General features: G+C 43.0%; 1 protein-coding gene across 1 annotated transcript in view; it reads right to left on the reverse strand.

Moving 5' to 3' along the window:
• Nucleotides 1-3,165: 3,165 nt before the first annotated feature.
• Nucleotides 3,166-21,646, reverse strand: part of PRKD1 (protein kinase D1) — a 246,404-nt gene continuing 227,923 nt past the window's right edge. Inside the window, exons 13-17 of the mRNA XM_073609487.1 lie at nt 17,573-17,734; nt 17,391-17,489; nt 15,850-16,117; nt 14,055-14,140; nt 3,166-4,567 (exon numbers count right to left, since the gene is read on the reverse strand). Of these exons, the coding sequence (XP_073465588.1) occupies nt 4,364-4,567; nt 14,055-14,140; nt 15,850-16,117; nt 17,391-17,489; nt 17,573-17,734 (819 nt within the window). The 3' untranslated portion in view covers nt 3,166-4,363. The remainder of the gene's footprint in view (nt 4,568-14,054; nt 14,141-15,849; nt 16,118-17,390; nt 17,490-17,572; nt 17,735-21,646) is intronic.

The raw sequence follows: 21,646 nt of genomic DNA on the forward strand, positions 1-21,646 counted from the left end.
GGAATGCCTTGTCACCACACTCTTATATGCAAACAAAACATCTGTTTTACCTTTGCTCGTGTCCCTCCTGCAGCATGTATCAGCACAAATGGTGCCTTTTAAAAAACATACCTTCCCGCGCTGGACATTGAAGGACGCTAACGCCATGCTAAGCACGCCCCCACCCCCATCGCCTAAGGCCCTTTCCCTCTTTAAAAGAGAGCTCTTTCATGCGCGGGCTCCTGATCCTATGGGATCCAAGCGGAGAAGCAGAAATGGTGGGCAAAGGGGGGTCCGGAAGCCGCCGAGCGCCGTTTTTTTTTTTTTTTTTTTAAACTTGCAGTGCTTTTTCCCCCAAGAAGAGTAGAAGAAAACCAGCACAGGGGGGTGTCTGTTGGGGAGAGGAAACCCCCCCAGACTTACCGGAGGTCTGCTGCTTGGCTGGAGAAAGAAGAATCTGCAGCATGCCAGACACAGCGTGGGCTCTCTGAGAAGCACGAGACGGTAAGTGCTCAATACAGCCCCCAGTGGTGACACATAGGCATGACAACATTTACTAAATTAAAGGAGACATTCATAAGAAAATTTAAAAAATTTCTTATAAAACTCCACTTACCTTTCCTGCCACAGGGTATTCTGTGGTAAACCAACAGACCCAATCTTCACCCTTCACGGTGGGTTCCATAAACCTTCAGGAGCTGGGGATCCTTGAGGAAACCCACAATCCTGGACCTGTAATAGCACCTCCTCCAGTAAAACTTTATGGCCTTAATACCAAAAAGTACTGGATCCCGGGGTCCAGCTCTCTAAAAGAGAAGCATTACAAGCAAGACCTCATTTCTTCGGATAGGAGGCCTGGGTACCAGTCAATTCGGCCAAAAAGACACTTTGAATGGATCTGGCTGCATGGCTAGCGCCAGCAAAGATTGCTTCATTGGAGCTCAGCACAGCACATCTTTACTCGTCATCAACACCTTAGACCAGGGAACTTCAAACTATGGCCCTCCAGCTGTTGCAGAACTACACATCCCATGAGGCATGGTAAAACTCTGACATTCACAGATATGACTAGGCATGATGGGAATTGTAGTTCCTGAACAACTGGAGGGCCATAGTTTGAGGACCCTGCCTTAGACACTGGCGAAAAAACTGAGGTACTCCCACCAGTGGGATAGGTTATATAGGGAGTGCACTTATTAATTTAGGGCGTGCCTGTGTCCATCACCTGAAGGTGGCCTATAACCCACATAGTAACTACTATGGCTCTGGGTCCTGTGATGTACGATAAGAAAAGGAATTTAAGGGCAAGTCAAAATGATCTTAATCGTACAGTACATAAGACTAATTCATAGACCACAGGATGTACCCAAGCAATAAACTGAGGGGTGCTTTGGAGCCCTGGACAGTGATGGCTTTATTTAAGCTGTTGTCCAAGAAAACGAGACCTACTTGCAGAAAAGGAGATTTTTCTTAGCTCCAAAAGAAGAAGGTTTGCCAGCTTAAGCTTAGGTTTCTTTGGCTGGGGTTAAAGGGTACTCTTCCCTTCGGTGATATTTTTATTAGTCATCTACCTCATAAGACATAGCTTTTTTTTTACCCAGATTTGCAACTTTAGTAAATTCTGTAGCAGGCTTCTCCAGTTCTAGACATGGATGCATCACATTAGTTAGAACCAAGATGGTATGAATCGTAGGAATGTCAAAAGACAACCTCTTCACGCACCAGATCATCCAAAAGGGATATAGTTAGACTCCTTTTATGAAGAAACAGCTGCAGGCATATCAGAGACAGACTCTGGAGGAAATAGAATAGACATACACTTGCAGCTTCTGTGTTCTGAGTCGGCAATCACAGCAGTATTTTTTTTTTTTTCAATAAATCTGACATAGATGTGGGAAATTCCTCTGTGGATAGGACAGAAGAAGGAGCCATGCCGGACAGAGTAAAAGAAGACTTTGAAGAAAATGTGAACTCAAGCAGAGAATGATCCAGGTTGTCGGCATTAGGTCCAAAAAGGAAGAACTCTGCCCGAGAGCAGTTAGTGAACTGTAAGCTGAAAAGACCTGCCCTCTACACCGGAGAACCCTGGGCCCTCCAGCTGTTGCAGAACTACAAAACCCATCATGTCTCTGGGAGTAATTGTAACTGCCAGCCTTGCAATGCCACATGGGAAATTTAGTTCCACATCAGCTGGAGGGCCCCAGGTTGCCTACCCCTGCTCTACACCATACTGCTGTATAGAAGAGTCAGATATTTCCCAATGGTACTCATAGAAACCAAACTGCAGGGGGGTTAAGTGACCAAGTCACTGTATGTAGCAGAGAAGAGGACTGCCCTGGGACCCTCTCAGCAAGCAGTGAATCTACTCCGGTTGAGGATGGGACGAGGAGGAAAACTATACACATTTAAAGAGGAGTCGCAGCCATTTTTTCCCAACGTGCTTGTGACACATACATTTTGTTGCAGCACTAGACTCAATAGCCTCAGCCCCATAGCAGAATCGCCAGAGACTAACAGCACACCAGCTGATCTAGAACAGTGTTTCTCAATTCCAGTCCTCAAGGCGCACCAACAGGTCATGTTTTCAGGCTCTCCATTATTTTGCACAGGTGGTTTGATCAGTTTCACTGCCTTAGTAATTACCACAGCCGTTTCATCTGAGGGAAATCCTGAAACCATGACCTGTCGGGGCGCCTTGAGGACTGGAGTTGAGAAACACTGATCTAGAAGACTGCAAAGGAAGCTCTCTTGGTTTTGAAGAAAGAAGAAGAAAAATGTCTTGATAAAAGAGCAGAAAATAGTGCTTTTCTCACAGGAGTAAATATATGTTCAATTCTTCCAGGATACTAGCAAGAAACTGAAGCATGATGAAAGTGGAAGAGTTTATACTAAGTGTTGTTTTTTTTTGTTGTTTGTGTCCAAATTCTTCTGTACTTGGCAGTATAACCCATTTCTCTTAATGCACAAACTGGAAAACAGGACATACTGCATACAACTTTCTCCAGTGTCATTCAAACTGTCCTTTGGCTATGTGAGGTGCAATCCACACAACGTATAGTATAGTCTGATCTCCTCACTGCACTGCTACTGAAAAGCTATTCTGACATACACGATTTCAAAGGTGCTTGTGTGTATGCAGCCTAAAAAAAAAAGATTCAACACACAAAACACATAGGAAAAAAGTAATAACACAGTATTTTGGTTTTATTTAGGATAGAAATGTAAGAATATAGTCTAAAATCTGCCAGAGGAGTATAATATGGAACATACTGAGAAAAGATGCTAAAATACACTGTATTTGACCTTTAGAAAAAATATTAGTAACTTTCTTTTTATATAATTAAGCAAAACTGAGGACAAAAACCAAACCAAGGGCTACGTGAGGTGAAGCCAGAAAAACCTCAATTTAAATGCACTAAAAAAAGAGCACTGGTCTTTGATAAATTCTGTCAGTAGAGAGTGAGCCGTACACTTTGTGGTTTACAAGACACAACGGCCAGGCACCCAGTTATACAGAGCCTCGAAATATCTCATTTTCATTGCTCTGATCAGCCAAGCCCTGGGCTAAGATGTTTGCTGTGACCTGCTGACCTCACACATTATTTAACCTTGCAAACAAGAGCTTTTAGGTCATCCTTCGGGCTACAAATTAAATACAACTAACACACAGCTTCCTCTGGAGTTTACGATATAAAAAACAAAAAAACAAAAAAAAAAAACAAAACATACATATGTGACCAACAGAATTTTCCCCCAGAGCTGTAGATTGTGCCTGCAACACATTATGGAGTGACTAGAAAACAGGCCCAGCTGACTGCAGCTCTAATCCCCATCAATAAAACAGACAGGGTTCGGTTCCCTTTTTGTTTTCATGAGAAAGTAAACATTTCCCAATCATTTTAATGTAAATTTGAGGCGTGGTTGTGTGCGCAGAGAGATGATCTGTATTTTATTCACACACTGTGCTAAAATGGAATTTTCTGATCAAACATTAAAATGCAGTTGACCTGAGCTGGACCACAATGCATTGCAGGTTTGACAATCAGCTCAGAGCTTACAATGTAATGAAATCACAAAAAAAAAAAACAAAATGGAATGGTGCCTACAACAAAGTCTATCCCCATAAGGCTCCAAGTGCCCTCAGCTTATAGGGGATGCCCCTTCTGCACTGCTGTCCCCCATTAGGCTCTTGTGAAAGAAGGTATTAGAGAGTTTGGTGAGAGGGATACAGCCCAGAGGTATTTTAAAGACTTGCAGAGTGATGCACACAGCCAGAATGGATTGATGAATACTGTACATTCAATATCTAACATCTGATTTTCCATCTCCTTTCCCTATTGTTCTTTTACTAGAGGGGAACATAGTGTGAAACAGTTTAGCAATGTCAGAGAATGCTGACTCTCTCCCCCAAAGCTCTCATCTCTGCATCCTCAGGTTCAATGGATGGTTGGGGAAGGAGGTGGGGAGGGTACTGGATACAGTGCTCATCGGCGTATGCCTCCCAGCGGTGGTCATCACTTTCATGGGAGATGTAGCGCTCCCCTATCTTGCACTCCAGTTCACGCAGATCCAGCCAGGTTTGGTAATCCTAAAGGCAAAAAAGACTGGATTAAACAGATAAAAGAGCTGCATTTAAAAGTGGAAATAATAGGATTTTTATAACAGCTTACCTGTAAAATTCTTTTCTTTGAAGTACATCACGAGACACAGAGCCATAGTAGTTACTATGTGGGTTATAGGCCACCTTCAGGTGATGGAGGTGCCCTAAATTAAAAAGTGCACTCCCTATATAACCCCCCCCCCCACTGGTGAGAGTACCTCAGGCAAAGCAATACACGTGTATACCAAGAAGGGAGGGACCTCTGTGTCCCGTGATGTACTTCAAAGAAAAGGATTTTACAGGTAAGCTGTTATAAAAATCCTATTTTCTTATCGTACATCACGGGACACAGAGTCATAGTAGTTACTATGTGGAATGTCCCATAGCAATGCCAACTGCAGGGAGGGAGACACAACAAAGTAGGGCACCAAGAGATTAGAGGACTCATACTGCAGCCTGCAGTACACTGCGCCCAAAGGCGATATCCTCATGCCTTTTACATCTACTTGATAGAATCTGGTAAACGTATGGACTGAAGACCAAGTTGCGGCCTTGCAGATCTGAGCCATGGAGGCTTGGTGATGCACTGCCCATGAAGCATTAACAGCTCTGGTGGAGTGCGCTTAATATGAAAAGGAGGAATTTTCCTCTTTAAACCATAAGCTTGAACAATCACTTGACAAATCCATTGAGTGATAGTAGATTGACGCTGCCTGTCCTCTTTTAGGAACATCTGGCAAAACAAACATCTGTTTTACGAATCTGAGCAGTCACTTTCAATGGACCTTGACCGCTCTCACCACATCAAGAGAATGTAGTGACCTTTCTTCCACAGAAAACGAGGTTCTGGAAAAAAATGAAGGCAGGATATCCTGGTTTAAATGAAAACTCGATACTACCTTCAGTAGGAATTCAGGATGAGGCCGCAATACAACCTCATCCTTATGAACAACCATAAGGTTGTTTACAAGAAAGAGCAGCCAACTCTGATACTCGTCTTGCAGAAGATATGGCAACCAAGAAAATTATTTTTCCCCCGTCAAGAGGACCAAGGGAATATCTCGTATTGGCTCAAAAGGCTGTTTATGTAAGCCGACAGGACTATAATTAAGTCCCCAGGGTTCAGGGGTGACCAAGCTGGAGAATTTAATCCATGTTACCCCCCTTAATAAAGTAACGAACCAGAGAGTGAGAAGCAAGCGGTCGTTGAAAAGAAAGACCGATAAGGCCGACATGTGGCCTTTGATATTACTCAAGGCCAGCTTTATTTCTAATCCTATCTGTAGGAATTCAAGGATCCCACCTATGACATATTGCCTGGGGTGCCAACCCCTGGATTCACACCAGGAGACATATGCCTTCCAGATGCTATAGTATATGATTCTGGAGGCCGGCCTCCTAGCATTAACCAAGTAGAAACTACTGAAGCTAACAGCCCACAATCTTTCAGAATATGGGTCTCAATAGCCAAACCGCTAAATTTAGCGTTTGTAAGGTAGGATGGAATACTGGACCTTGCAAAAGAAGGTCTGGCCATAGTGGTAGGGTCCAAGGGTCCCCTACCGCCATCTTTATGATCTCGGCAAACCAAAATCTCCTGGGCCAGAAGAATCACCTCCTTCCCTTCTTGCTGAACCCTGCGAGAAGGCACGGAAGCAGTAGAACAGGAGGGAACGCATAGATCAGTGAAAAACTGATCCCACGGAAAAAACCAAGGCATCTATGCCATCGGACCCCTTGTCCTTGACACATAGTTGTCGATCTTGTTGTTGAAACTGGACGCAAACAGATCCACATCCGGAACTCCCCATCTTTGGCGTATTGACAGAAAGATGTTGGGGTGAAGGGACCATTCTCCCGGGAACAATTGTTGGCGACTTAAGTAGTCCGCCTGCCAATTCTCTATCCCTGGAATGAAAATTGCTTATAGGCAAGGAATGTTGTGTTCTGCCCAAGATAGAATATGATTCACCTCTTTCTGGGCCGCATGACTTCTCGTGCCCCCTTGGTGAATGATATAGGCCATAGCTGTGGCACTGTCAGATTGGATCCTGACAGGACAATTCCGAAGTTTGAGCATTCAGGCCTTGAGGGCCAGGCGTACTGCCCGAATCTCTAGAACATTGATGGACAAGGTTATCTCCGATTTGGACCATTTCCTTTGGACAGATGCTTCTTCCAGGACTGCTCCTCAGCCCAGAAGGCTGGCATCTGTTGTTACCACCTTCCAGGTAACTGGTAGAAAGGATTTTCCTTTTTGAAGATTCTTGCATATCAACCACCAATTGAGGCTCTGATGCACTTTGGGGGATAAACACATTGGTAAGTCCAGAGCTTGGACCTTCTTGTTCCAAGTGGACAGGATACTGTTTTGCAAGCAGTCTTAAAAGAAACTGCGCATAAGGAAAGGCCTCAAAGAAGCCACCATCTTTCCCAACAACTTCATGCAAAGTCGAATAGAAGGATTCTTCTTTGTTTTAATCAACTGAATCAGTTCCCTTATGGAACTGATCCTTTCCTGGGAAAAAAAAAGACCCTCTTCTGAGCTGTATCTATGATAAGCCCCAAGTACTGCAATCTTCTTGATGGTTTTAAGGAGGATTTCTCTAGGTTGAGAATCCAACCTAGGTATTCCAGGTAGCTGACTGCTGTGACCAAAGTTTGGATTAAGCGGGCTAGCGATTGTTCTATCAAGAGAAGATCGTTTAAGTAGGTTAGTATTGTTATACCTTGAGCCCTTAACCTGGCTAAAGGAGGAGCCAGGATCTTTGTAAACACTCGAGGTGCAGTAGCTAGACCAAAAGCCAGAACTACAAACGGGAAATAAAGATTTTCTACCTTGAAGCGTAGAAATTTCTGGTGAGCGGAGAAAATCAGCACATGGAGATAAGCATCCTTGATGTCGATTGACGCCAGAAGTTCTCCCCCTTGTAGGTTGGAGACTACTGATCGGATTGACTCCATGTGAAAAGAACGGATATCCAAAAACTTGTTTAGATGTTTGAGATCTAAAATGGGTCTGACATCCCTGTTTGGTTTTGGAACCATGAATAGGTCTGAATAAAACCCTAAACCTCTTCCAAGGGGACCACCGATATCGCTCTTTGAGACAACAGATGTCCAAAGCTAGAAAGAGAGACTTCTTTTTCACTGGATCTCTGGGAACATTTTATCTGAGGAGACGGGAACTCTCGGAACTCTAGTTTGTAACCTAGAGAAACTGAGAAAGCCACCCATCTGTCTTCACATTGTTCCTGCCAGACCCTTGAAAACTGTAGAAGCCTTCCCCCCACTCGAGCCAGCGGGGGCGCCCCTTTATAAGGAGGCTTTAGTATTTTGTTTTGTGGGTTTCCTCCCCCAGGTCCTCTTTGAACCTGGGACTGACCCTGAGGTTTACCTCTTGAACCTGACGGAGGCCTGGAGGCTGATGCCCCCGGCACTGGAGAAGAAGCATATTTAAAAGAAAAAAATGCTTAAACTTTTTCTTAACCGGTAAAAGGGAACTTTCCCCATTAGAAATCCTTTGGATATACATATCCAGATCATCTCCAAATAACCGTTCACCATAAAAAGGGAAACTGGTCAAGAGCTTTTTGCATGGTGCTTCGGCTGACCAATTTTTCAACCATAGGATTCTACGCACATGTACCAGCCCTAGAATGAGCCGTGAGGCCTGGAGAATAGAATCTTTCATAGCATCTACTGTAGAACACAACGCTTCTGATATCCCGCCCAAATCCTGGGCCTGCTGATCAGGAATAAGTTTGAGTAACTCTATAAACTAGTCCTATAAGGACTGAGATATTCTGATCGCTGCCAGAGCCGGTCAAATGACTGAACCTGCGAGCGAAAGAAAGGAACTCCAACTTTTTATCTGTTGGATCCTTTAGCAAATGAGCATTGTCTACTGGACAAGTCAGATTTTTGATTACAGAGGATATAGCAGCGTTAATTGCTGGAATTCCCCATTTCTCATAAAACTTTTCCTCCATAGGATAAAGTATTAAAAAACTTTTTTCGGAGGAAAAAAACTGTTTAACTGGGTGCTCCCACTCAGAATATGCTTTCTTAGCCATGAATGGATAGGAAAAGCATGAACAGTTTGGGGAGGCTTTTTGGTGACCCAAAACCAGAAGTGGGCTCATCGACTGACTGCGTTACCGGCAGAAAAAATGTGGAGCGGACCATCTCAGTGAGAGACTGTACCAACAACCTTTCCTGCGAACCTGATACTTTCTTATCAGGTTCTTCGGAAGAGGAGACATCAGCCTCTTCCTGGTCCTTTGGGTGAAAATCGTCATCTCTCACTGCTTGTTCCACAGCAAGAGGGTCCTGAGCAATGAACGGGAACCTGCTATGCTTAGTCCCACTCTGAGATGCGATTAAAGCATCAATTTTTGCTTCAAGCTTAAAGTGGTTAAAGAAAAAACCAACTTGGTAATATACACAGGGGCTGCAGTGTTAAGAGCAGCTGCAACACTTGCCCCTTCTGATGGCTCACTCTGACCAGCCACATTACTCTCAGGGGAGGATGCCATCTTTACTGGGATGGATCTAGGCTTCCGTGTGACTGTAAAGTCTTTCTAGAGCCCTTTTTGAGGTGTTTTTCACCCCTCTTCTGCCATAGCCTGATGCACAAAGCAGAGGTACTACCAGAAGGAATGCATCCACTGCTTGAGCAATAGTCCAGCTCTGTCACTGCTATTAATGCTCAGTCTGATACAGTAGTAAATGTGTCAAGGGAATGCCTGTGTCACCAAACTCTTATATACAAACAAAACATCTGTTTACCCTTTTCTTGTGTGTCTCTCCGCAGACATAAGAAAATTTAAAAAATTTCTTAGAAAACTCCACTTACCTTTCCAGCCGCAGGGTTTTCTGTGGTAAACCAACAGACCCAATCTTCACCCTTCACGGTGGGTTCCATTAAACCTTCAGGAGCTGGGGATCCTTGAGGAAACCCACAATCCTGGACCTGTAATAGCACCACCGCCAGTAAAAACTTTATGGCCTTAATACCAAAAAGTACTGGATCCCGGAGTCCAGCTCTCTAAAAGAGAAACGTTACAGGAAAGACCTTGTTTCTTCGGATACCATTCAATTTGGCCAAAAAGACACTTTGAATAGATCCGGCTGCATGCCTAGCCCCAGCAAGGATTGCTCCAGTGGAGCTCAGCACAGCACATCTTTACTCGTGACCAACACCGTAGACACTGGCGAAAAAACTGAGGTACTCCCACCAGTGGGAGGGGTTATATAGGGAGTGCACTTTTTAATTTAGGGCGTGCCAGTGTCCATCACCTGAAGGTGACCTATAACCCACATAGTAACTACTATGGCTCTGTGTCCCGTGATGTACGATAAGAAACACTATTTACTACAAAGCAGGACCACAAAGCAAATCCATGTTCATTTATCTGGAACATAAACACAGTGAAAATAGAACTGGAAAAATCGGAATCGCGCTACAAAGGACTCGTGACCATACCTATGATCACCAATCCACAGTATTCCTAAAATATGTGAATAAGCAAATTAAGCAAAAAAAATATAAAGGTGATGACAAAGTGACAGTCCATCAAATGTACTGCTTGATGTAAAATAATAACAATAATAGACAAAAGTCCATGTGCATAAAGTGAATATATATCGCCCATGTGATAGATAAAAGTCCATGTGAATTATAATTCCTGCTGTATATAGACAAGAGTGCTTGATCCACCACCGTAGGTAAACAATGGCCGCTTACCAGAAACTCATGATCCCCCACCACAGAGTATCAGAGAAAGCTGTTTAGAAGGATGATAATCCGGATCACAACCATTGAACCAGGAGCCTTGGAATATGATGGCACAACACATGCCTTAATGCCATAGTGAAGGTATTCAAACTGACAGGTAATGACGTGTCGCTCCGTTCGCGTCACCTCATCGCTGCTGCGGTTACCAGTAGGACGTGTTGTCTGTGAGCTTCCGGCTGGCGCTCAAGACATTTTCAGGCGCTTACTTTATACTATCAGCATGTGAGTGCATCCTTTTTGTTTACATATTTTAATAAAAGTTAACGGTTTTATACTATTGGAGCCTTTCTATTTTTCATGATCATATCCACTCTGCTGCGGGTTGGTGTCCCATTACCTGTCAGTTTGAATACCTTCACTACGGCATTAAGGTCTTTGATGTGCCATCATATTCCAAGGCTCCTGGTTCAATGGTTGTGATCCGGATTATCATCCTTCTAAACAGCTTTCTCTGATCCTCTGTTGTGGGGGATCATGAGTTTCCGGTAAGCTGCCATTGTTTACCTACGGTGGTGGATCAAGCACTCTTGTCTATATACAGCAGGAATTATAATTCAGATGGACTTTTATCTATCACATGGGTGATATATATTCACTTTATGCACATGGACTTTTGTCTATTATTGTTATTTTACATCAAGCAATGTACATTTGATGGACTGTCACTTTGTCATCACATTTATATTTTTTTTGCTTAATTTGCTTATTCACATATTTTAGGAATACTGTGGATTGGTGATCATATGTATGGTCACGATTCCTTTCTAGCGCGATTCCGATTTTCCCTGCTGAACTGGCCAAGATTTGATCCATCTATGGACTGCTTAATAGCGTGCCCATATCTAGCCACTGATTTACATTAACCATGATTTGATCATGTACATTCACCATGCTTCGACAATTTACTTTTTAAATCTTCTAAAGGGGCGGTCATGTGATTTTTTTTCCCTTTCTCTGCAGCAAGGCCAGGTCTGGGGGTGGGGCTAAGCTGGTCACATGTCCTGTGATGTCACCTCAGCTTTTCCAAGCACTCCCCCCAGGCATTGGAAAAGGACTGGCAATGAACAGCAATAATCAGATTCAACCACCAATGCCTACAGGCAGATCAGATCCTTGACTTGCAATTCCAATCCTCTTTGCAATGCCTGGGAGTAGTGACTGGAAAATGCAACATCACAGGACATGTGACCCGCTTCAGCTTAGCCCGCCACGACAGTAAGACAAGTGTAGACACAGCTTACTTGCATTGAAGGAGGGGAGCATATGCAGTGTGTTTGGCAATGGTGCAGAAGCTCGCTGAGCCTGCAGATCGTTGAGACACACTATTTGTGTCTGCAGGGTGCACCAGTGAGTTATAAAAAAAAAAAAAAATGATTTTCTAGCTAAACAAAGGACACAGACAGTATACATGTTGTTAGGAAGGATTTTAATTATATCTTTTTTTGAGTTTAGTGACACAAAGGACAAAACTACATTAAGGGCTGGCTCACACCACAATTTCTGCATTCTGGATGCGTTTCTGCATGCTCATTTTCGATGCGTTCTAGCGAGTCCTTTTTTTTTCTTCATCTCAATCGAGGACAACTGAGGACATGTGCGTTCCGATGCATTTTCTGCATTCCAGGAGAAGAAAAAAATGCAACATGTTCTACTTTTGTTGACTGCACTGGCGTGAACTAGTGCCATTGGAACTCATGTTAAACACTGTCCAATGCGTTTTTGATGCAGAATTAAAACGCACTGGACTGCATCTGCTGAGAACCAGCCCTTAGTGAATTTTTCCTTAACCGCTTGCCGCCCGCCCACCGTCAAATGACGGAGGGACGGTGCGACTCTCGTTCTGGGAGGACGTCATATGACGGCACCCCAGAATGGCAGCGCGGTGATCGTGGCCGCGCCCTGTTGCTAGGACATGGCGCGACCCCGATCTCACATTGTGATCGGCTGTGTCCAATTGCAGCCGGTCACATGTAAATATGGTAAAACAAACAAGGGGGGGGGTGAGGCGCCTCTCTAAGTGTAGTATTAAATAAAACAGTATAATTTATTGCACAAGATTAAAAACACTTACAAGATATAAGTGGGAGTCATGCTCATCTTAAGTATGTAGTCCTGGCAAATCTACTGTGTCCCACAGGCTCCTCGCACGATCCGGATAGCCGGCCAAGGTTCTGGTGTGATGTTGTGCTGAATAGCTATACATTCAGGAAAAAAACAGGAAGTAGTCAGCTCCATGCTGACCAGCTTGAACCAGAAATGTCACCAGCACGGGGCGGGAAGAAGGGGTCAGGACTGTCTCTGTGGAATGAAAGGCTATGCGCTCAGAGCTCCTTCTACTGGCCTGTTGTTCTCTGGAGGAGAGCATCATTAAATACACTCTCCTGGGCATGACATCTCCTCCAGAGAACAGGCCAGTAGAAGGAGCTGTGAGCACCGAGCGTGTAGCCTTTCATTCTACAGAGACAGTCCTGACCCCTTCCTCCCACCCCGTGCGGGTGACATCATTTCTGCTTCAAGCTGGTCAGCATGGAGCTGACTACTTCCTGGTTTTCCTGAATATACAGCTATTCAGCACTTCATCACACCAGAACCTTTTTCCAGCTACCCGGATCGTACGTGGAGCCTGCTGGACACAGTAGAACTGCCAGGACTACATACTTATGATAAGCATGACTCCCACTTATATCTTGTGTTTTTAATCTTGTGCAATAAATTATACTGTATTAATACTAGACTTCGAGAGGTGCCTCCCCCCTTTCTTTTATATGTTTCGCAGAGTTGCTGGACACACTGTGAGGATGGCTGCCTCTTTTTAAATCACCCCCTTACAGTGATTCAACTTTGTTTTTACTTAAAGCCTGACTAATCAAATGTACATTATTACAAACTAAAAGCATTGCCTCCTGGAGCACCAGATACCCAATTTACCTTCACATGTAAATACAGAAGTGCCGTGAATCGGCTCTCTTCCCCTCACACTGATAGTGTGTGACGAGAAGTGCCGATCAGCGGCATTTCCTCGCAGAGGAGACCTGGGCCGGTAATCAGGGCACTAATGATCAGTGCCCTGATTACAGGAAAGCCCCTGCAGTGCCCACCAGTGCCGCATGGATGGGCGGCAGTGTCCATCAGTGCAGCCTATCAGTGTCCATCAGTGCAGCCTCATCAGCGCACAGAAAAATTATTTCTTTACAAAATTTACTGACAGAAAATAAGAAAAAGTTTAATTTTTTTATTTTGGTCTTTTTTCTTTTTTTTTGTAAAAAAAAAAAAAATCCCACAGTGATTTAATACCACCAAAAGAAAGCTCTATTTTAAAAGATAAAAAAAAATCATATGGGTACAGTGTAGCACGACCGCGCAATTGTCAAAGTGCCACAGCGCTGAAAGCTAAAAAATGGCCTGGGCAGGAAGGGGTTGAAAGTATTTTGGTGATTAAAATAACTTGCCCACCCCTTGAGTGTAGTCCACCTGGTAAAATACGTAGAATCCTTCCTGCTCCAAATCACAGAAAACACATCAATCCAGTTATGTTAAATAATTACTCGTCATAATAATCATAAGCGTGGTCTCAGGGAAAAGACTCTGAATGAAGCTTGGCAGAAACACATTTTTTTTGCTTTGTTAAATTACACTGTTTTTCATTGTTTTATGTGCTATTCACGCTATGCTCACCTGTAACCAGGTATGATTGAGGGTCTTGTCCACACTGTAGCGTTTCCTCATCTTTACTTGCAGCAGGTTATTAATGAGGTCAATAGCTAGAAAAGGAGAACAGATAATTGCTATCTTGACAACACAAAAATCCATGTAAAACTGCACAGGTCAAGAATTCTCAGTCTTCTCCTATATACAACTACCTCAAAAAGAGAACCTTATATTATGCATTATTTTGTGACTGGCTAATTGACTAGGCTAACAAGCATCAAATCCTTAAAAAGCAACCTGTCGAGCAACTGGTTTGTTTAAATTATGTGCTCCCCCAGCTTTATCTCCCTTTTTTCCTGCTGAATTTTTTTTTTTTTTTTCTATTTACCAACATTTGCTTTCAGAAATAGCGGTGATAGTTTATTTTAATCAATTAACAAAACAGAAAGTAAATGAACAGAAGAGAAATCCAAATCAAATCAATATTTGGTGTGATCATCCTTTGCCTTCAAAACAGCATAAATTCTTTTTGGTACACTTGAACATAGAACTCGGCAAGTAGGTTGTTCCAAACAGCTTGGAGAACCACAGGTCTTCTATGGATGTAGGCTGCCTCAAGACCTTCTGTCCATTCATGTAATCCCAGACAGATGCGATAATGCTGAGATCAGGGCTCTGTGGGGGGGGCCAAACCATCACTTCAAGGATTCCATGTTTTGTATGCTGAAGATCATAATGACATTGGCTGTATGTTGGGGTCATTGTCCTGCTGCAGAATACATTTGGGGCCAACCACACGCCTCCCTGATGGTATGACATAATGGATAAGTATCTGCCTATATTTCTCAGCATTGAGGACACCATTGGTCCTGACCAAATCACCAAATCCATTTGCAGAAATGCAGCCCCAAATATGCAAGGAACCTCCACCATGCTTCACTGTTGCCTGCAGACACTCATTGTACCACTCTTGAGCCCTTCATGAACAAACTGCCTCCTGCTACAGCCAAATATTTTAAATTTTTGACTCAGCAGTCCAGAGCACCTGTAGACATTTTTTGGCACCCCAGTTCCTATGTTTTCATGCATAGTTGAGATGCCCAACTTTGTTTCCACATCCTATGCATTAAACATTATGCCATACGTTATGCCATAGCATCCGGGAGGCGTGTGATTGACCGCAAATTTTTTCTTCAGCAAGACAACAACCCCAAACATACAGCCAATGCCATTAAGAACCATCTTCAGCGTAAATAAGAACAAGGAGTCCTGGAAGTGATGGTTTGGCTCCCACAAAGCCCTGATCTAAACATCATGGAGTCTGTCTGGGATTACATGAAGAGACAGAAGGATTTGAGGCAACCTACATCCACTGAAGATCTGTTATTAGTTCTACCAGCTGTTTGGACCAACCTACCTACCGAATACATAAAAAATTGTCTGCAATACAATTGAAGAGTGATGCTGGTTTGAAGCCAAAAGGAAGTCACACCAAATATTGATTTGATTTAGATTTTTCCTCTGTTTACTGAGTTTTGTAAATTGATTAAAATAAACAAAATATATATTTTTTAAAAGCGGTACTTTACTTAAAGCAAAACTTCATTCAAAAAGTGATGACAAAGTTATTGCCGAATAAACCGGCCCATAACATAAATGAAAAGATTGAGCGTAGAAAATGCACAGGTGTGATAGCTGAGGTAGTAAGTACACTGTTCTGTCTCTATAATACATATACAATGCAAACTCTAAAGTTCCTAGTTACAGGAATGTATTGTGTATATAAGTATGTGCTTGATTTTGTCTTGCGATAGATGCTTACCATCAGAGGAGGTCTCTCTCCAGGGATTTGGGGGGTACATGAAGGCCGCATTCTGGATTTGGTCATGAATGTCTTCATCCTCATTAAATGGGAATGTTCCACTTAAGCTGACATAAATGATTACCCCCACAGACCACATATCCAAAGATCTGTTGTAGCCTCGGTTTCTCAGAACCTCTGGGGCTAAATAAGCTGGAGTCCCAACCACTGAGCGTCGGAAAGACTTCTCTCCAATGATACGTGCAAAGCCAAAATCACACAGCTTAACCTGAGGTATAAAATTGTGTCAATTACAACTCTGAGTTAAACTGAAGATTTACAAACAGTATAAAGAGCAAAAGTAAATATATGGTGTACTAAGGAGATAGTTTGGGTACACCCAGCTGAACAACCACACCATTAGCACATTCCTGGTATCAACCTGCGCCCAAGCTGACCCATTACTGCAGATAAGCCAAGCTTTCATCATCCTACTGACCACTAAGGCTCTGGCATTAAGTCTCGTTCACACAGAGCATATAAATCCATACCCAGTGTGTGAGGTGAACACAGTCCTCACACCGGATATGGATTCATACATCCCGTGTGACCAGGCCTTAAACTGCATGGTGGGAGCAGTGCTGAGCTTCTAGTAGAACATAATTCAAGGCCCTGCGTAAAAGGTGCACAAGGAATCCAGGGGCTTCCTGAGATGCACAGGAATCAATTAAAATAGAATGAAAGAAGTTGGTGATTCAGGGATATTAGTTTAGATACACTGATGTTCCTGACAGAGTTATCTTAGGGTAACTTGAATGCTGGTTTCAAAATTTACATTAAGATCTCATGTAAGCATTGATAAAGAGGATTGGTATGGCAGAAATAACCAGAAACCGTGCATGATAAAATGACCCAGTTTGTTTATAAATTATCCAAAGAGTCCATGCACATGACAACTTTAAGATCCGTATTCTAAAGTAGCCTTAAAACAAAATGCCAGCCAAAAGGGGAAATTCCGCTTTAAGTTCTCCTCTCACCCTGCTCTGCCATATTTGGCGTATCATCCTAGGGGGGTTTGGATGAGCGGGTACTTGGTTTTGACAGTAATCAGCAGACACCCCTGGTTACACACTATTGATGTGTGCATGTTGGCCTTGACTGAATGAGTCATTCAAGTTGCAAACACGCATGGAGAGGATGACCGGCCTTCAGTCATCCTTCAAGTCCCGTCATTCTGCACATGGAGCAACAGCGGCATGGATAACTCATTTAGGGCCAACCTATGTCCATTATTGCTAGGACGCAGGCAGCTCAAGCCCCCTAGAGTTCTAGCAATCAATAGTGCACACATGTGCAGTACACCTGTATGCACACACACACACACATTACAGAAACATTTACATACATACGGAAAACATTTTATGCAGGATCCTACTGCCAGCTTCTGGTAGTGCGATCAAGACTATTTCCACCTGTTTGCATGAGGAATTAGTTTGCTTGGTTTTGGTAGCCTAAAAGCTCATCCTGTTTCACCCTTCTACAAAATACATTTTGTAACTTACCTGAGGAAAGGGATCTGCTGAAGCAAGCAGCACATTTTCCGGTTTCAGGTCACAGTGCACAATATTTTTGAAGTGAAGGTGTCGCAGTGCTACCAAAATCTTAAAAGAAGCAAATGTTTATGTTTCAGAAACGCTTTATACACTTTACTCAGGATGTGACAACAGAATAAACTTACACTAACCTGTGTAACCAGGAATTTGGTGATACGTTCAGGTAACCTTCCCTTTTCACTGGATAGGATCATTTCAAGCATGTCACCATGCAACTTCTCCATTACTACAAACACTCTTTCTGGAGTCTCAAACATACACTCTAAGTTTACAACCCCACGGTGATGCAGATTCTGGAGAGAAAATACATTTATATAACATAATCTGTACAATAAATGTGCATTATGTTCTTTAGCACCCTCATGTTCTTCCAAAATACACTGTTCATCTTGCTATAAAAAAAGAATAAATTTTTATGGATAAACAAGGGAAGAGTTAAGCTGGCCATAGACTGAGTGATTATTTTCTTTTGTACAACCACAGGTCAGTGTTCATTAGGGAAGCCGTCCCTGCTGGGAGAACAGTGATTATTGCTAGCAGCTAGGACAGCCGCTTGCAATAATTGCATGTAAAATTGTATCCATATTTTGATCAGCTTAGGTACAATCAGGCTGCCCATACATGGTTCAGATCTTAGTTGGTTCCTGCTGAGCCGGCTGAGATTCGAACTGTCTATGGCCAGCTTTAGATTCTCTCTTATATTTTTACTGTCTTTGGGTGCCCAATGGAGATTTCTTCTCACTTCCTGCCCCAGTAACCTGATAAGAGGAGGAAATCCTACCTCACAGGGGTCACCAGAAAGAAAAGTGAGGGGAAATATCTCAAGTAGAGTTAGAGACCAATAAAAATCTGGGTGTGCAAGGAAGAAAGCGCCGAAAGCAGAACATGTATATGTTCAGATTAAGTTCAGACTCGAGTCATAAAACGCATTTTAGGGGTTCAAATGGTTCCCCTTCATCAGGGCTACAAACAGCACAAATGATTTTGATCACATACGCTATTGACTGCGTCTAAGATGTGATCATAAAACTAAACAAAAGATTGATATTGCGTGAAGGCCCTGCACCCACACGGATGTCACAATGGGGAGCAGTGGTTGTGTCTGTGCAGCCGCTGCATCCCAATGATGCACTGGAAGGCTATTAATTTGACAGAATATTAAAAGCAAACCCGAATCAACCACTACAAAATTTGCAGACAGCAGCTTATTATAGAACTGTCCCTGCTGTAAGACCTTTCACTATACGATACATATATGTATACAGTGCAGTCCCTGTGACCATCTCCAGCATATACAAAAGGAAAAGAAGCTTCCAAGTAAGTCACAGACGGGACACTACAGTCAATTTGATCAGCTTCATTAGAAAACACACAATATACAAAAATTGTTGGGCAATAAGTAGGACCAACACAAACCATAAAATTGTTAAAGAGACAACGTTGTCTAAATCGGGGATCTAGCAGCGCATACATACACACCATCATTCACTACCCAATCTTAAAGTAATAGTCCATGGATATTGATAACAGTAGCCTCAGCAATTTAAATAATTAGAGGCTATACAGGCATCATAGTTCCAGCTGTGCTTAATGTGTCCAACAGACCAAGATTGGGTTAGTAAAGTGTGTTGGGTGAAGGCAAGTAGGGGAAGACAGTATGGATCACCTAAGGTGCCTAGTGTTCAATTGGGTATTGATATGAAACCATATAGTGCATTGTAGCACTCTCTATGAAAGGACATTGAATGGCGCCTGTATCTGATGAGGTCAGGGCTGGCTCACAGGGTTAACAAATTAAAAATATTTTGGCGAAACATTAGGGTGCCTTAACTTTGTCCCCCCCCCCGTATTTTGGAAATAGTAGGTCCACGACCATTACTGACAGCGAGGAGAGCCCGTAACCTTAAAGTGTTTGTTAACCCCAAAATATATATGTATCCTGCTCCCTTAAAGCAGATTACACAGCACAGTACTTGCGCTATGTAATCTGCCCCCCTCTAAACTGTAAAAAAACCTGCCTAAACCTGCCACTTCCTATATCCCCCTCTCTGTACTGAGCACGATAATCAGGGCTGCTGAGCCCTGACCACCGTGGTCAGTGTACGTCCCTCCGTCATCAACAGCCTGCTCTCAGCTCTCCCCCCCCCTCCTCTGCCTGTCAGCTCCTTGTTGTGCATCTTCGTCTCTGCCCCCCCCCCCTCGCTATTAGTAAAAATCCAAAACTTTTAAATTGTCACTGCCAGCCTCTATATTATACTCAGGCATACCACACTGTATATGTCTTTTCTTAAAACAAGGCTTGTAAATACCTATTTAGAGCAATCTTTAGGCCGGTCACGTGACTCGCGGCTGCTTTACAGCTCCGAGACAGGGCTTCTGCAGGAGGGGCTGAGCAGCCACGTGATCTCCCCGGCTGACGTCAGAGGGAGATCTCGGCCCCTCCTGCAGAAGCCATGTATTGGAGCTGAAAAGCGTGACAGGCCTGAAGATCGCTTTAAATAGGTATTTACAAGCCTTGTTTTTAGAAAAAACATACACAGTGTGGTATGCCTCAGTAGAATAGAGGGGCTGACAGCAATTTATACTTGTGCCTTAAACACTTTAATGACATGCTAGTCCATTCAGAATACCAGAGAACTCAGACTAACAACTGGTTAACTGATCTAAACCCTATATGTGGAATGCCCAGTTGCAGGCATTGCCGCATCTGTAGCCATGTTCATAAGACTGATGTGTTCACCAATTTTGATGGGACAAAAGTTTAAAATCAAGCAGTTTATCAATTGCTCAACAACCAGAGTAATTTATATGATAAGTTTTCCCTGTAATAAGATCTATATGGGGAAAACAAAGACAACTTCCCATCAGAATAGGCGAACACATTGCTAGTATAAAGAAAAAAGATGAGCGTCCCCTAGCTGTGCATTTCACTCAGTTCCATCATGATGACCCCAAAGACTTAAGAGTAAAGGGTATTTTTGTACTCAATCTACCAATGAGAAGAGGAGACTGATACTATTCTCCTCCAAAAGGTGAAAATGTGGATATATAATTTAGGATCATTAATTCCTCAAGGTTTGAATAATGAGTGCAATTTACAACCCTTTTTGAGTGCATGATATCTATTCTTGCGTATGATTATAAGCTGTTCTTTTGTGTTCTCTTTTCAGCCTGTAGAAATGCAGTTAACATAGGCTTGGAAATTAAATGATATCTACTCAGTGGCATTTTAAACATTATAGTGCCAGCATGATTAACAGAAAGAGGAGTGAAAGTTTGACATCTAGTGATAAGAAGCAAGTACTGCAATGATCTGGTGTTATTTAAGCTATGGCCAGCAGACGACTCCTTGCTCTGAGGAAGAAAGCGGTGATTGGCTAAGAAAACACGTCAGCATAGCATCATCATGCACACAACACTTCCTGGGATCGTAGCTTGCAGGCAGTAGTGATGAACGAGGCATGAGCTGGATTTAACCCGAACCAAGGCATGCACCAAATAGGGACAGAGGAACTTAGGATGAACCAATGAATCGGCTGATCCGGTGTACATGATTGAGTGTGAAGCAGCGGCACTACAGAAGTGGCGAGACTGCTCCATGTACTGTGTCCCATTCTGTATTGGTCAGCCCTGAGACTGGGAAGTAGTCCCCATGCAGTGTTCATAGAGCTAAATTGCTTGGCTTCCAGCCCTGATCTTATCACATATGGTGCCATTCAATGTCCTTTGATAGAGACACTGCTACAATGCACTATATGGTTTCATATCAAATACCCAATTGGACACTAGGTGCCTTAGGTGATCCATACGGTCTTCCCCTACTTGCCTTCACCCAACACACTTTACTGACCCAATCTTGGTCTGTTGGACACATTAAGCACAGCTGGAACTATGATGGTTGTATAGCCTCTAATTATTTAAATGGCGTTTAGACAACATTGTCTCTTAACAATTTTATGGTTGGTGTTGGTCCCACTTATTGCCCAACAATTTTTGTATATCGTGTGTTTTTGAATAAAGCTGCTCAAATCGACCGCAATGTCCCATGTATGTGACTTACTTAGAAGCTTCTTTTCATTTTATATATTAATTTGACAGGGCTTCCTTAACACAGCCCACTTTAACACGCACAACACACATGCATTATGAACAACCCAGATCAAACAGGTGTAAATCCAGCCTAAACTAAAAAAGGTTCCCTGAAT

The sequence above is a fragment of the Aquarana catesbeiana genome, linkage group LG13 (assembly GCF_042186555.1).
Source record: "Aquarana catesbeiana isolate 2022-GZ linkage group LG13, ASM4218655v1, whole genome shotgun sequence".
Classification (NCBI taxonomy): domain Eukaryota; kingdom Metazoa; phylum Chordata; class Amphibia; order Anura; family Ranidae; genus Aquarana; species Aquarana catesbeiana.